Raw genomic sequence first — 14283 nt, 5'->3', positions numbered from 1 at the left:
ATCTTCTAATGTAAAAATCAGTAGAAATTTCACTGCATATATATAAATACACTATCAATTCTCCTTTACAACCTAAGCTTGTTCGTACGTCACAGCTACCCGAGGGTCAAATAGAAACGGGTCCAAATTGAGGTTCACCCTAGTGGAGGGGTAGGCGCAGGAAGCTTCTGGGTAACCGGGGGCTTAATTGCGTTGACTTCTGGAGTGCCAGGGTTGAGACCCAATTTTGGAAAGGGAGCCGTGGAGGAGGGGGTGAGAGTTTAGACTCTAGAGAGCTTTAATTACATCCCATGTGATGGGTTTCCGAAGCCGCAACGACGTGTCTGATGGCCTATTTCATTGCAAGAGCCACTCCTCTCATTAAGAAATAGATAAGATGCGTGAGATCTGATTAAAAGAAGCCCTTATTCAAAACCGAGTTTGGGTCTCCCATTGGTACTCATGAAAAGTATATCTTCCCGTCATTTGGTCAATGCCAATTCTGGACGTGCGCGTGATGCTTCTCTTGGTAAATTTTGAGATATGATATCTTTCGTTTTGGTTTTTTAATTAAGACGTTCATGTACCTGTACCTGAATATCACGTCACCAATTTGATCGATGGAAGGACTTGATTGTGTAAATCAAATAGAATATAGATTCAGTCGTGCAAATAACGACTAGATTGCACACAGCACGGGTAATTGAAATCGGAAGAATTGCACTTATGAATAGCGCATCCTCCCATTGTTAAGTCAATGCAAATTTTGGATGTGTGCATGATGGTTCTCTTGGTAAATTTTTAGATATGTTATCTTTCATTTTGGTTTTTTCAATAAAACGTTTATGTATCTAAATATTAAATCGTCAACAATGTCAATGGTAGCGATTGACAGAAGGACTTGACTTCGTAAATTGAATATAATATAGATTATGTTGTGCAAAGATAAATTAAATAACCAAATTGCACGGGTAACTGAAATCAGGACATTCAAATTGTAATTATAAGCAAAAATCTTGTTTCTTTTTTTCCTAATATCAAGTGATTGGCTTAGTTTGTAGATATAAAAGGACAATAGCATAGAGGGGACAGGCGATCGGGCCTACCCCTACCTTTGAATCTGCTAGAGAACAGAACCTACCACCTCTAAACGTACGTTTTTTCTATATATAGCAATGATCTTCTTCCAATATATGAGAGAGCGAAAAGACCTAAACGGTAATGAAGCTGGCTTTGAACCGCTGAAGTGGAGTGCGTCATATTATTTGTTCTTCTCCCTCTCGAATACTTTTGTTGTCGTCGATGAGACAGAGGAAAGAAGGCGTTGGCAACAATGGTTGTATAATTATCTCTAGCGAGGGTTGTGCCCTTTGTCAAGTTGTTGTCCACCTCGTTTGAATTTTAGCACTACGTGCCCTTTATATGCTATATTAGTGATGTCAAATTATCATATCGGTAATAAGATTAATGGGAAGACTTGATTGAACGAAAAAAGAAGAAGAGTTAATTGCATAAAAAAAGTCAAAGGACCAAATGTCTTAAATAGTAGAATTAGAGGGACTAAAACTATGCTTCATCAGCCTTATTATTTATATAAGATCCTAGATGAATGAGATGTGAAAAGATTTTGCATTATTGTTGACTTGGCATATAAGATGTGGATAAAACTATACTTAACAATCTCATCAATATTGTCAGATAAAACAAGCATCTAATATGAGACGAAGATGCGAACTGTTATCTTTATAAATAAAAGATTCAATAAATTATACATGTTCAATATAGTATAAGTAGCTAAATATATGTAGATGCAAAATGCAATTCTTTCTAGTAACGAAGCACAGAGAAAAAAAAAAGGGCAAAAAATAGAGAAAAAAAAGCCATGGATAACTTTCCCTACAAACTAAGCCAACCCAAACCCAATTAGAGCGGGACAAGTGTCGGCATGTCATAGCACTAGGACTTTTCTTACATAGTAAGATACGATAATCATATGAGCCACCCATAAAATAAATCTGCCGTACGAGTATTAAGATACTTAGGTACATGCATGTGTGCATGAGTCATAAATACTCATCGAGGTCATTTAAATTTAACGCAAACTCAAGACTATTATTAGCAAAACACAGATCTTTAATTTATATCTGGCTCGACGATGAACACAACAATACCAACGTCAGAAATTTGCTCCTCCGAAAGAACGTGGCAAATCTCCCAACTCCATACAGAAGCTCATACTACAAAGTAGAGGGATGGCTATCATCTTGGGAAACTCCATTTCCCCCTAGAAACCCTCGATTCCCCGAACGCGAAAATCAAATTGATACCTAAGTTGCTTTCTAATCAATGAGTGCAAATGGATCCCGATAGCCTCGGATCCCGTTGAAGATAGGGTAGCTTATGATCCCAAGAAAATAAGGAAAAATGAAGAGGAAAAGCACAGAAACCAACCGATCTTCTTGTTAGATCGTGACCATTTGGAGGTTCTATTCTCTGAGGTGCTAATGCCAAGCGACTACCCGCCACGCTTCAAGTGCCCCACCAATGAACAGAACGTCCTCAAATTGCTGGAGCAGTAGCATGGATCTGAATATAGATCTGTATATCATTGTGATATCCTGAATAGTGACTCGAATTTAAGATTGTGTAGTGACCCAAATCATTCTACACGAAACAAAACATGTAGCTCAAGCTCACGGATCATAGGAATAGGTGGGTTCTATTTTAATTCATTTCGCACGTGCGACGTCTCATTCGTCAAATTTTGCATGTCATTCATAATCCAGTTGACGCACGAAAGGAGTCATTAAAGTATACCGCATTACTTGTTTACGGGGTATATATATACATATACACACACATAGTTTCTCTCCATCTATAAGTTTGAGAATTTAAGTCGGGCTTTCCAAATTAGTTCGCCCAATTTCAGCATCCCTAACATGTGGGGTGGCCCCTCCATTTAATATAAGGCAAGTGAATAGAGTAATTGAAAGTAAGGTGGCATGTCCCCAATGCTAACCTGATGGGCAAGGCTGTGTTTGGTAGCATCGCCTTTGCCAAAATGGTTTGGTGAGAAGACAACGTCTGCAACTTTTTGTGTTTGTGCCAGTGGCTGCTTCTCTGGTTTTTCTTTCTTTCTTTCTTTCTTTTCTTTTTTCCTTGCCGAAAGATGATGGGTCCTTTCTGCCCATTTTTCTCATAAGATAAATAAACCCTAATCCACATGCTTTCTTCTCTGTTGGCGTCTTCTTCTGCCGAAGATAATAATTCTTCCAGATTCCGCATCTTTTTTGGAAAAAAACTGGCGTATGAACATAAGACTTCAATAATTCTGCTCTGGCCATTACCACGAACAGATTTGCATCATGCCCTCAACATATACAGTAGCAAAAGAGATAAAAAGCGTGGTATAGAGAGAGAGAGAGAGAGAGAGAGAGAGAGAGCCGTCCAACTTAGACAAATTGTCATCGGCATCATCAGTCGTGACTCATATCCCATGTGTTCCATCTCAGTACATCATTCTTTTATTTATTTTCTTTGTCCAGTTGCTCCGGGCTTCGTACTCGGGAGATTCCAATAACGCATCCATTACTGCTTTATGAAACATAATTAAGTCAACAGCCCTCCTCCCGAGTGCCTCGTCTCTCGACACAGGTTAAGGCCGGTCGAGCTCTCTATTTCGATACCCCTTTATAACCCTGTAATTTCGTGGACAATATAGTTCCTAGACCTCCACAAAAGAACGAGCTGTCGTGTCTGATAATTCGCTGGTCGATTCATCGTCATTCATCTGTAAAAACTGCAGAAATGGAACGTTGACAAAGACGAAACGGAGTCTGCATTATTGTAAGGGCGATGGGCGGTAGTGGAAAACGTGCAAGCTTTGTCAGCCCTCTCATGGCATATACCAAAACTAAGTGCACTGTAGCCTCGTCAATGTAATCTAGATAAACTTTTGGATTTGAGTTGGATAAGAAGTCCATATACAAGTGCAATAATTAGTGGGAAAAGGACGAAGTATGCATCTGAATCATTCAAATCGATAACTTATTTTAAGATGCAAATTGCGTGCAATGCATCGAAGAACACAAAAGGGTTATTTTGCAGTACGATAATCAAAAGAGGTTTGCCAATATAGTCTTCAATGACAAGCAAATAACAAAGGACATGAATGGGGGCGTCGCTTGACTTTGTTGGGTTTAAGAGAGAGAGAGAGAGAGAGAGAGAGAGACGCCCAAAATTTCGTGCTAATAAAACGGAGAAATATATGCATGAAAATGTGGCTAACGCTTGGCATTATGCAATGGACAAAGCATTAGACACCGTGGGATCTTTTTTGACCATACCTATTATATATATGCACATTCAAAACGTTGTCGATATACGCACATCATAGTTATCCATACATATTCTTATCCGTGAGAGGGTACTCGATGCCCGTTTTCCCAGTCTTTTAGGGCATCAATGGATATGAGGAAGAACCCACGTTGTGATGTTGTCATGGAGTCATCTCCCACGCAAGAAAGCAAAGACAAACCCTAGAACCAGAGAAGGCCAAAAAGAGATGGCCAAAAAGGCTTCTAAAAAACAATGATTCTGGACCGAGAAGGAGAATGAAAATACAACAGAGAGAGGCATATAATTCGCTTCGCGCGTAGTGTGGTCGGCTACGATTTTGGACCTGCGACGTGACAGTCGCCACTAGGACGTGGACGTTGTCCTGTCGAAGTGTTCTTTATTTTCACCCTTTTGTTTTCGTCCATGATCAGTTGGTGAACATCTCCATCATATGCCGGGATGAAAATGCTGGATGCCCCCAATGCAATTCCGATAAGCCTTCCTTTTTCGATTCTTCGTGGATTTTTGCCTAGTTAATGACAAAACCAATGCGTAAGATTACACGGGATGGAGGAGTTAGGGGGGAAATGTTGACTATTTGACATGAGATGACATTAGAAAGGTGATGTTAGGGTTTGCCTTTCGGAAAAGGCTCCCACCTCCCTTTAACTACCGGTCATCCACTTTTTCCTCCATTTTCAACTACCATAAATGACTGTATTTTTTAAGAGTTTAATCGAATAGAAATCAAGTTGATAATGTACGTATGATCATTACTTAATGATCCTTCTAGCATGGGAGCCAATTCCCATAACGAACAATAATCAACCGTGTGCGGGGACGGGAGTGGCTCCTATTTTGTGCCAGTAAGTCGAGAACCCACCACAATCAATGAGTCTAATATGAAGCTCTGGGATTTGAACTCTTGATCTATGCTCTGAACATTAAATATAAAATATAGACAGTCATACAAAATTTTATAAATACAAATAGTATACATTACTTCCTTCTAATTCCTATATAAAGGCTTTTATATGCTCCATTATTCCCTGTACTGTCGATTTAGGATGGCCCAACTATGACTTAGGTTCAATTCCAGTTGCCCTTTTCTTCCTCCCCTCGTTTTCTTCCTCTGGATCGACCGCTATGCAATTCGAGCCAAGCTGACCTTTCAATCGATTGGAGAGGAAAGTCAAGGGGGTTTCAATTCTAGCCCTAATTTCTAGAGGTTAAGACTTCACATCATCATTATAATGTCCTCTCCATGAGTTCGCCATCTATATTCCATTGAAAGGTGACTCAATTAGGAAGCCACAAAATTCATCAATTCTATTTTGGTTACACGGCAAGATGGGGTGTGGAGAATGTTGAAGAGAGAGACATTTGTTGCCGTTGTCCCAAATTTATCTAGACGTTCTCGTTTCGTATTGAGAAAAAACACTTAAAAAAGTGTGTCTGTCCCTTGAAAGAGAAGTTTATATAATCACAATCGATGCAACTCCAAAGGAAATCACCATGCATGTGCACCTTTTATGCGATTGGATATTCAATCTCACATTTTTTTTTTTTTTTGCTGGATACATGACTAATCCATCAGACTTCATTTAGTTGCGATAGGGCTGTTGTGAAACAACTTGTAAATTACTCGTATCGACGTGCTCCAAATAAAAAAGCAGGCTATCTGCACTGAAATTGGTTCAACTTCAAAGAGTGAAAACTCTTTTTGTGATTTAATACCGCAAAACAAGAAATTAGGTCAGACTTAAATTCGCGATCACCTTATCGACTCGTGAACCCTTTTAGGATTTGGGGGATTCTGACTTAAGTAAGATTGAGGCAATGCCCCTCTAATTCAACAAAAGGCAACGCCAGTCAGCTTTTGCTTTCGTTCCAACTTTCTCTAGGGCGGCTAGGCAACGCGGTTGCGTCTCGTGCCCAACTCTTCCTACGATGATGTGTTTGTACCCTTTTTCCGAGAGTCTCTGCTGTTCCACAAAGGGAAAAACCCTTATCTCCAACGAGAGATAGTGATGACATTGTGACATTAGATTGGGAGGTGAGGCACTAATTTTGCGGTTGGTTGACTGTAGGTGTACGTCTTGTTTGTAAGTTGGTTCGATTAGGAAATGACACTTTTCTTTAGGTAGATCGGCGTTCCATTTTTTATTTGGGTTAATACCATTTGAAATACCAACGTGGTATACTCATGTCACATTTATGTTAAATCGTGTAAAAAAATAATCTCAAACTAGTACACATCCGCGACAAGTTTATCCTCCGTTATCCTCCATTCAATATCCTTGTTAAATTGCTTACATGAAAACATATGTGACAAACAATGGGTCTCCTAAACAACGTTGATTTAGGTAAGCTAGATCTACATAAAGCAAACCGAGAAAGCAAATCGAGACTGAGAAATCTGCTAATTTTTGCCATAGAGTTCCCTCATGTTGCAAAATATGCTGAAATCCCAAAATTTTGCTCCAATGTTGTCTTGAGATTCTTATAGACATGTCACGGATGTACCTTTGTGAGATTTTTTACGATATGAAAATTTTATTTGGGGTAAATGTGATATAAGTTATCCTGTTTGAGATCTTTTGTGGTATTGGTCCTTTTCATTTAGAGATTTATGGTGAAATCATAAAGAATCAGTATTCAAATGCTTCCATAGCACAGCTAATCATTCTATAGAAAACTTTGAGATTATATATTACAAGTGTGTAGGACAAGGGATGACATTCGCACATGTTAATGATCAATATGTGCTTTTAAGTTGTGGAAATTATTATTTTTTATCTATAGTGCAGGGACCTTTTATTTAACTTTGTTATTTTTTTTTTTTGTTGAAACCCGTTTTTCTACAATCGGTGACCCCAAAAAAAATGTACTTTGCTAACAAAATCTATAATCGAGTTGAAATAAAACTCTGTCCATGTACTGAATACTAATGCTGCAAAACGAGACCTCTCTTTCCACGGATGGAAATCGTGGCCGCAACGCAAGCTCCAGAAATTAGATGCTAATGGCTGAAATTTCAAGGGAACTTCTGGAATCGAAAGAAAAGAAGAGAAAGAGACAAATCCAATTTCCAAGAATGTAAAAGGTAAAACGTTACTATACACATAGATTAGACAGGACCGATTGAATCTTGAACGAAGGGAGCTTGAGTTTCTTATTTGACCAGCAACATGTTCTCGAAGCAAAGATTGGTGAACCCTTTGAATTGAATTGATTTCAGGAAATCTGCGCAGAGAAAACCATTTCATTTCACTCCTCTTTTCTTCTCCCTTGACCTAGAGCTCAAGGTATAAATTTGAACGTTACGTTTCAACCGAACACATACATGACCAAGGAATAGTGATCACATGACCTTGCATGACGAAATCCAAAGCAACAGAATTGGGAGAAATTGTCCAATCCGTCTTGTCAATTTGATACATTTGCCTGAAATTTCAATATAATCTTTCTAGCGAATCTTCATCATAAATCGCTAATTTAGCAGTGTGTCAAAAATTAGTCAAAATAACTATATAGGAATTTCGTGCAAAAATTTATGATTGAATTGACACAATTAAAAATTTTAAAATTAAATTTACGAAACACGGTAAATTTAGGTGATTGAATGATTTGTCTCGCAGAGTTGTCTGGATAAAAAGAAATTTCCACCGTTCTAAATGCAAAGTCACGGTGGATGACTCGCAGAATTTTGGAATAAACAATTGGTTCGATACGACTCCTTTTGGTATTGGCCAAGAGAATAAAAGATGAAGACTAAAAGTCACCTCTCATGTAAAAAAAAAAAAAAAAAAAAAAAAGACATGATGCCAATTTTGAAACAACTCTCCGCACCGCACCGCCCAAGTTCACCCACAATTTTCAATTCATGCATAGTTCACAATAGTTAAACCTGAGACACCGTAAAAGATGACGCCGGCGTAAGTCCCGACCCTTGTAGTTTGAAGAAAGAGAAAATGATACCAACTGTTTTTAAACTTTAGTCCGACGTGCGATGTCATTTTTGGACATTTTTGGACATTTTACTTTTTACACCGTATCCCTAAATCATTTCTAAATGCATGGTCTGATTTCTAAACTTTTAATTTGTTCATTTTGATTCCTCATAAAATCGGATTAGTCATTCCTTAATATTCATAAGCTTTCATATTACACTATTACCTAGATTTTAGAATATTTTTACATTTAAATTCATTTACTAAATCAACACCTTATCTCGCTATAAACATTACGATAGTCCAACTTAAGTATATTTTATCTTAAGATTTCTATAATAATAACAGTAAAACCTCATTTAGAGTTATATCATATTAATATTCCTGCTATTTTAAGAATAAATATTTTCATAAGATATCCAAAAATGATATTTATTAATCAATAGATAATCATATTTCTGTTACTCTAAATCTTGTTCTTGATCTATTAGATAAATAAAATTTAAAAGCTTTAAATTTAGAAGTAAAAAGTAGTTTGAATATGAAGGCAAAATAACTTTAAAAGAGATTCTACTTTTATAATAAGCTAAAAAAATACTTGAATAAAGTTATCTCAATAATTTTGAAGACCAAAGAGGTAAAAAGGTAATACAAGATAGCATATCTTTTTGTTAATTTATGAAATAGATTAAAATGAAATTGCATCTTAAAATCTGACAAAAAGTGTGACCATGAAAAGGACTTATTTGACTTTGAGATCAAAAGTTGAGTGACTAAATTGAAGAAATTGAAAATTTAGGAACTAAGATTGAAAATTGTGAATTGCCCAGAAAACATATCCAAACAAATTAAAAATTCAAGGATGACATTGTATATGGAGCCAAAGTTTAACGAATATTAATGTAATTTTTCCTGGGATAAATTGATGAACTTATATTGTATCCCTTACTCGTTAATTGAACATTCTACCTTCCGATTTCTGCCCCAAGCAACTTTGTCGGCAGTCACAAAAGGAAACACGCCGAAAGAAAAAAGGTCTAAGCAGGAATTAGGAACACATCACATCTCATGGAAAAGAAAGATCATCCGTTTCTGGGCAGATTCCTTATAGGTATGAGAAATAAGGTGACGAATCACGCTCTCTTTGTACGCCTTCCGACCTCGAGAGCCAAGTCCGTATCGATCTTCAGGGAGATGTCAAGCGCTTTCACAGAATGCGTGAGGGCACCACTGCAAAAAATAACAAAAGCCATCCGGAGGAAAAGTTAGTGCCCATGAGTCATCCCACATGCCAGCATGGTCGTACAACTTTCTTCCCCATGAAGAAAGACATCATCTGGCCATAAAACTTGGGAAAAGCAAAGCATATATAGCTGGCTGCCAGATGGGATATAAAAGCTAATTGTTTCTCGGTGCAATTCTTACTTAGAACGTAAGTTAAGAGTTCACGAATCTAGATACTGCCGGTTCAAATAGCAGGATTTAACTTTGTGAGAAGAATAAGCCCTCTCTAACCAGTACAACTAGCATTACCAGAATGGTGAACTGCACAGAAATTACGAGTGACCAAAACCAGTGACTGCCATTAAACCCTGAACACGGTACAAAGTCAGTATATAGTTAACAATGAATGAAGAGGATCAAATCAGGCTCCTCAATTTCTTGACAAACAAAGGAGAACACCGTAACTGCTGACAAGGGAACAAAATATCCCCCTAACAGAGCAAATAGATTCTGCTTAACTAAAACTCTCAGACTCCTCTCTATCGCCTGCTTCACCACTAAGAAAAAATGGGAACAGCAATCCACTTAATTCAACTGGTAGAACTCCTCACCCTCATTTGATTTTGATTGAAACCTGCCATGTTTGGAACATGTGAACGTTTATTTCGAATTGGATAGAACCTCTTCTGTTTTGGGGATTGATTATCATTTGACAAAGTATTGACACTACTTTAGAATTAAGGGAACGAGATTCCTACATGAGAAGAGCTAATTCTTTTCCGACTTTAGAATAAAGAAGGAACATGGACAAAGACATCAACTGTTTAGGCTTTTTCACAAAGAAAAGTAACTATAGGAAGTTTATATATTTTCACTAATCAAAAGAACATGACGTTTACTCCCAGCTAAAGTAGGAAAAAAGAAATCACGTTTTATCCTTAAACACAGTTGAGACAAATTGATCAATGCAAAGTCTTCTCCTAGTCAATGAAAAGTGCATATTCAAATTCTTAAAATCAAATCCTGTCAATTGTCACCTATCACCAAAGAGGTTCCTGTAACTACCAAGGGTTTTACTGTTGCCACTGACCAGCAGCTGCCACTATTTGGCCAGCCTACTATGGCCAACAGAAGCACCTCCACCGGTTGTTTATTGGCACTGCCACTACAGTTATTTGCTTGTTCATAAACTGCGACTCTGACAATTAAGTTAAAAAATCCTTCATAGCGAGCATCAAACATGAAATGTCATCATCCAAGTTGTTGTTCTGAAAATGCTTATCACTGTAAACTTCTTTTCTGGATGAAAAGTTGCTTATTTGAAACAAACACACTTGAGTTCTACAGGCTACAAATTCATGGAGATTTGTTGCCAGATTTCAACATCCATCAAAACAAGTCAAATAAAAATTGCCAAGGACCATGAATAGAGTAAAAAATAAATTACCTCGAGATATATGTCACACCAGTTTGTCCAATTCTATGTACTGTTTCAAGAATAACATTTCCAGACGCCTGCCATAGCAAAGTACCACTGTCAGATTTAAACCAGATCATTCGGAATACTACATTACGTCAGAATCATCTGCAAAGCTCATATTAATCATTAATACGACATTATAACAAGACATGTTATCATGGCAACTGTAGAAAATGAGCACCTGAACTTTGCAAAGAAACATATTGATTTGAACTAGAAGCAATTTCAACTGTGTTCACCTGACTACACGAGCTGACTTAAAGATGCAACATTGCTGCATTGAAATCTACACAAGCCCAATGGAAAGTTGCAGGTTGAGACTTGATGGGCATTAGAAGGCAGTATTGCCTAGTTTTGTTAAGAAGAAGAAGCTGGGAATACTACCTAAGAAGACTATGTCATTAAAATGATCTCACATGTACAAACACAATGAATTTCCATCACATTGAATACCCAGTACCTTAATTTTTTTCACATCGCTTTTCTAACAGATGCAGAATAAAGAGGGAAAGCAGAGACAACAACTCTGTAACTGCAGTACCCAGCTAAAGAACTCAGTGCATAAGCCAACTATTGAGTGAGATAAATACTACAGATAATCATAGCATCACAGAATTTCTAAAACGTACTTCTGTGTCAAACTTCCCATTGATCAATGCCACAGCCTCTTGAAGCATGGAAACATCAACATCACCATTTGATAAGGGTACGACCATATTATCTAGCATTATCCGAGTCAAGAAGGTATTGGTCTCAGATGCATAGTTCAATACTTCCTTAACTTCCTCGAGTGTCCTTGTCTCAACCTGAGAGAGAAAGAGAGGGAGGGAGATGATGACAATGATATTGTAAACATCCTCGTTAACAAATTGAAAAGATCAAGGCCAAAGAGAACTTATTCTACTGGTCATGAGGCCAAGAGGTTGGCGAACATTCAAATTCATGCTGTAATCAACATTTTTAAGGAGAAAAAGTAAAACAACAAGTTCAAGTACCTCGACCTCCATTTGAAGGTTATTTTGTTTCAAATATGTATCAACAGATCTAATGGCATTTGTGACACCCCCAGCTATAGATATATGATTGTCCTTTATCATAACCATATCAAATAAACCCATCCTGTGATTTTTCCCTCCACCAATGAGAACCTATAGGAAGATACATTACAAGGTCAACTGATAAACTTGAACACGAGACAAAGGAAGAAGGAGTTGAAAGTCCAGGAAGTAGTATAGACCGCCCACTTATCCACCAAACGTAGAACTGGAGCAGTTTTTCTTGTCTCTAGAATGCGTGCTGGGTGTGCGGCATCTGCCATTGCCTGCAGAATTAATAAACCACACCTCATCCCACATTGAACCAGAGTGGCAACAAAGAAATTCAGTTTACAAGCAAGTTCTAGCTCTGTAATGGAGCACATCCTAAATTACCCTTCCAGAATCTTTTGCAAGGACAGTAACAAGTTCTGGTTGCAACATGAAAGCATTATTCCACTCAGTTCTACCTTCTTCATGAGGATGAAAGTACCTTAGTCAGAGTTGCAATGCCACTCATTCTTTGCATAAAATTCAGCACTACCCTTTCAGCTACGACGACACTGTATGCTCGTCCTGCATATCCACTGTTCTTAATAGGAAGAACAAAAATTGAAGTGCAAAGTAAAAGTCTGTATACTTATATATTGCTTATATCACTATCGTGTAAATACCAGAAACTCTTCCAAACTGAAGACCCTTATGTATATAATCTCCATCCTTCTTAGTCCAGTCCACCTGCATCATATTGTACACGAACAATATATTCCACAAAAAGAATACGTCAAACTTTGAGAATTAAGAACATCCATGACATATGAGAGAGAGAGAGAGAGGAAATACCTCGAGAGAAGGATCAACCTCATGGAATACCATCTCTGCAAGAGCAATTCCCGCCACAACACCATCCTCTTTCGCCAAGAAATGGGCCTCCACTTCCATGTCCGCAGGGATAGTGGCCATACAAGTCACATCTCCTAAAATTCCATGAATCATGCAACCCATGAGACGCCCGAGGCGAAAACAGAGTGAATGGATCACTAAAGCCCCAGGCTTTATTAGGCACTAACGATCAGCAAAGTCACACGCACAGGAAGAAAGTATTGCAACGACACTATCACGTTTCATAATAACAAGCCGTTTAATCACGCCCAGCTACATTCACACACTCGCGGAGTTCTTAACTACCTCCAGAGCAGCATCCGTGTCGCCACGGACGCATAAATTCCACCGACGAACTACGAGTAAATGATGTATGAATGCACGGATTCTTAATCCGTTCACATATACGCCCATTCCTCACTGGGTGTCAGCCCATTCACTATCTTATACTCGACAACCGAGGAACGGCAATCACAGCAGCACAGTAAAAAATCGCAGGAGAACTAGGGAAGGCTCGCGCCGAACCTCGATCCCCGGCGTCCTCGGCCAGGGCGAGCTTGATCACGCCCTCGAGATCATACGTCGGGTGCGAGGGCGGCTTCACGGCCATCCCCTCGAACGACAGCGCGGGGCTCCCCGTCGTCGCGGCCGCAGACATCCTCACGGTCCGCCGGCAAGAGATGACGAAGCGGCGAAGCCTGTGGAACGAACGACGACGGCGTCACTTTCAGAGCGCGATCGCGGACGGCGAGCACGAACACGGAGAGAGGGAGAGAGAAGCGGAAAAGTCAAACCTTGGAGCCGGAGCGGCGCGGGAGCGAAGCGAAATCGGGGAAGACGATAGCGAAGCGATCCCCGACATCGAACGGCCGGCCGACTCGCTCCTTCCTCGTTCAGGCCGAGGATTCCTCGTTCTCCGACGAGCCGCGATGGAGAAGGATCGAGCGACCGCGTACCATGGAAGGAAGGAGGGAATCGCGGATGAAAGAGAGGTGGAAAAATCAGCTACGGCTCCATCGTCGGAAGTCGATTCGAGCTTCGTAGCAGGCCTCGCAGGAAGAGAAGTCAGATAAGAATTTGCGCAGAAAGAGAGAGAGTGGCGAAGTGGCAGAGCGGCGAGTGCCGTTTTTCCGTGTCCGAAGAGAGAATTGGGCCTAAATTGAGGCCCATTGGGCCTATATCTGGGCCTCGTGAGGATCCATCTTGGGACGTTTGGGCCGGCCCGTTTGGCTCTGTGGCTTCACCTTCTTGGGCATGGTGTTTTTTCAATGGCGAAGAAGTGGTAGGGATGAAAAAGGCGCAGGGATCGATGTTCGGCCCGTTTCGGTCCGGTTTTTTTTTTTTTTTTCGGCGACAAATGGTGTTTGTTGCTTTCGTAAAGTGGTTGGCCGAC

General features: G+C 39.4%; 1 protein-coding gene across 2 annotated transcripts; it reads right to left on the bottom strand.

Annotated features, from left to right (window-relative positions):
• Positions 1–9145: 9145 nt before the first annotated feature.
• Positions 9146–13995, bottom strand: LOC104453720 (nicotinate-nucleotide pyrophosphorylase [carboxylating], chloroplastic). Of its 2 annotated transcripts, XM_039318059.1 has the most exons (11): positions 13685–13995; positions 13416–13588; positions 12852–12985; positions 12683–12746; positions 12502–12584; positions 12212–12295; positions 11970–12122; positions 11604–11780; positions 11214–11260; positions 10942–11009; positions 9363–9500 (listed from the first exon to the last, which is right to left on the bottom strand). In XM_039318059.1, the coding sequence occupies exons 1-10, from the start codon at positions 13750–13752 to the stop codon at positions 10955–10957; spliced, it is 1038 nt and encodes a 345-aa protein (XP_039173993.1). In that variant the 5' UTR covers positions 13753–13995; the 3' UTR covers positions 9363–9500; positions 10942–10954. The 2 variants fall into 2 exon arrangements, with proteins under 2 accessions (XP_010066629.2, XP_039173993.1); XM_010068327.3 differs by lacking the exon at positions 11214–11260 and having other exon boundaries at positions 9146–9500; positions 13685–13994.
• Positions 13996–14283: the final 288 nt, after the last annotated feature.

Source organism: Eucalyptus grandis, chromosome 7 (genome assembly GCF_016545825.1).
Source record: "Eucalyptus grandis isolate ANBG69807.140 chromosome 7, ASM1654582v1, whole genome shotgun sequence".
Classification (NCBI taxonomy): domain Eukaryota; kingdom Viridiplantae; phylum Streptophyta; class Magnoliopsida; order Myrtales; family Myrtaceae; genus Eucalyptus; species Eucalyptus grandis.
This window is presented reverse-complemented; position numbering and strand designations above follow the sequence as displayed.

Bases quoted from the DNA above. Each gene is read 5' to 3' on its own strand.
- LOC104453720 (XM_010068327.3), bottom strand. From the start codon at position 13,752: ATGTCGGGGATCGCTTCGCTATCGTCTTCCCCGATTTCGCTTCGCTCC. The intron at 13,589-13,684 runs GTTTGACTTTTC...TTCGTTCCACAG, and splicing joins CGCGCCGCTCCGGCTCCAAG to GCTTCGCCGCTTCGTCATCT. The intron at 12,747-12,851 runs GTATTTCCTCTC...AATATGATGCAG, and splicing joins AGGTTGATCCTTCTCTCGAG to GTGGACTGGACTAAGAAGGA.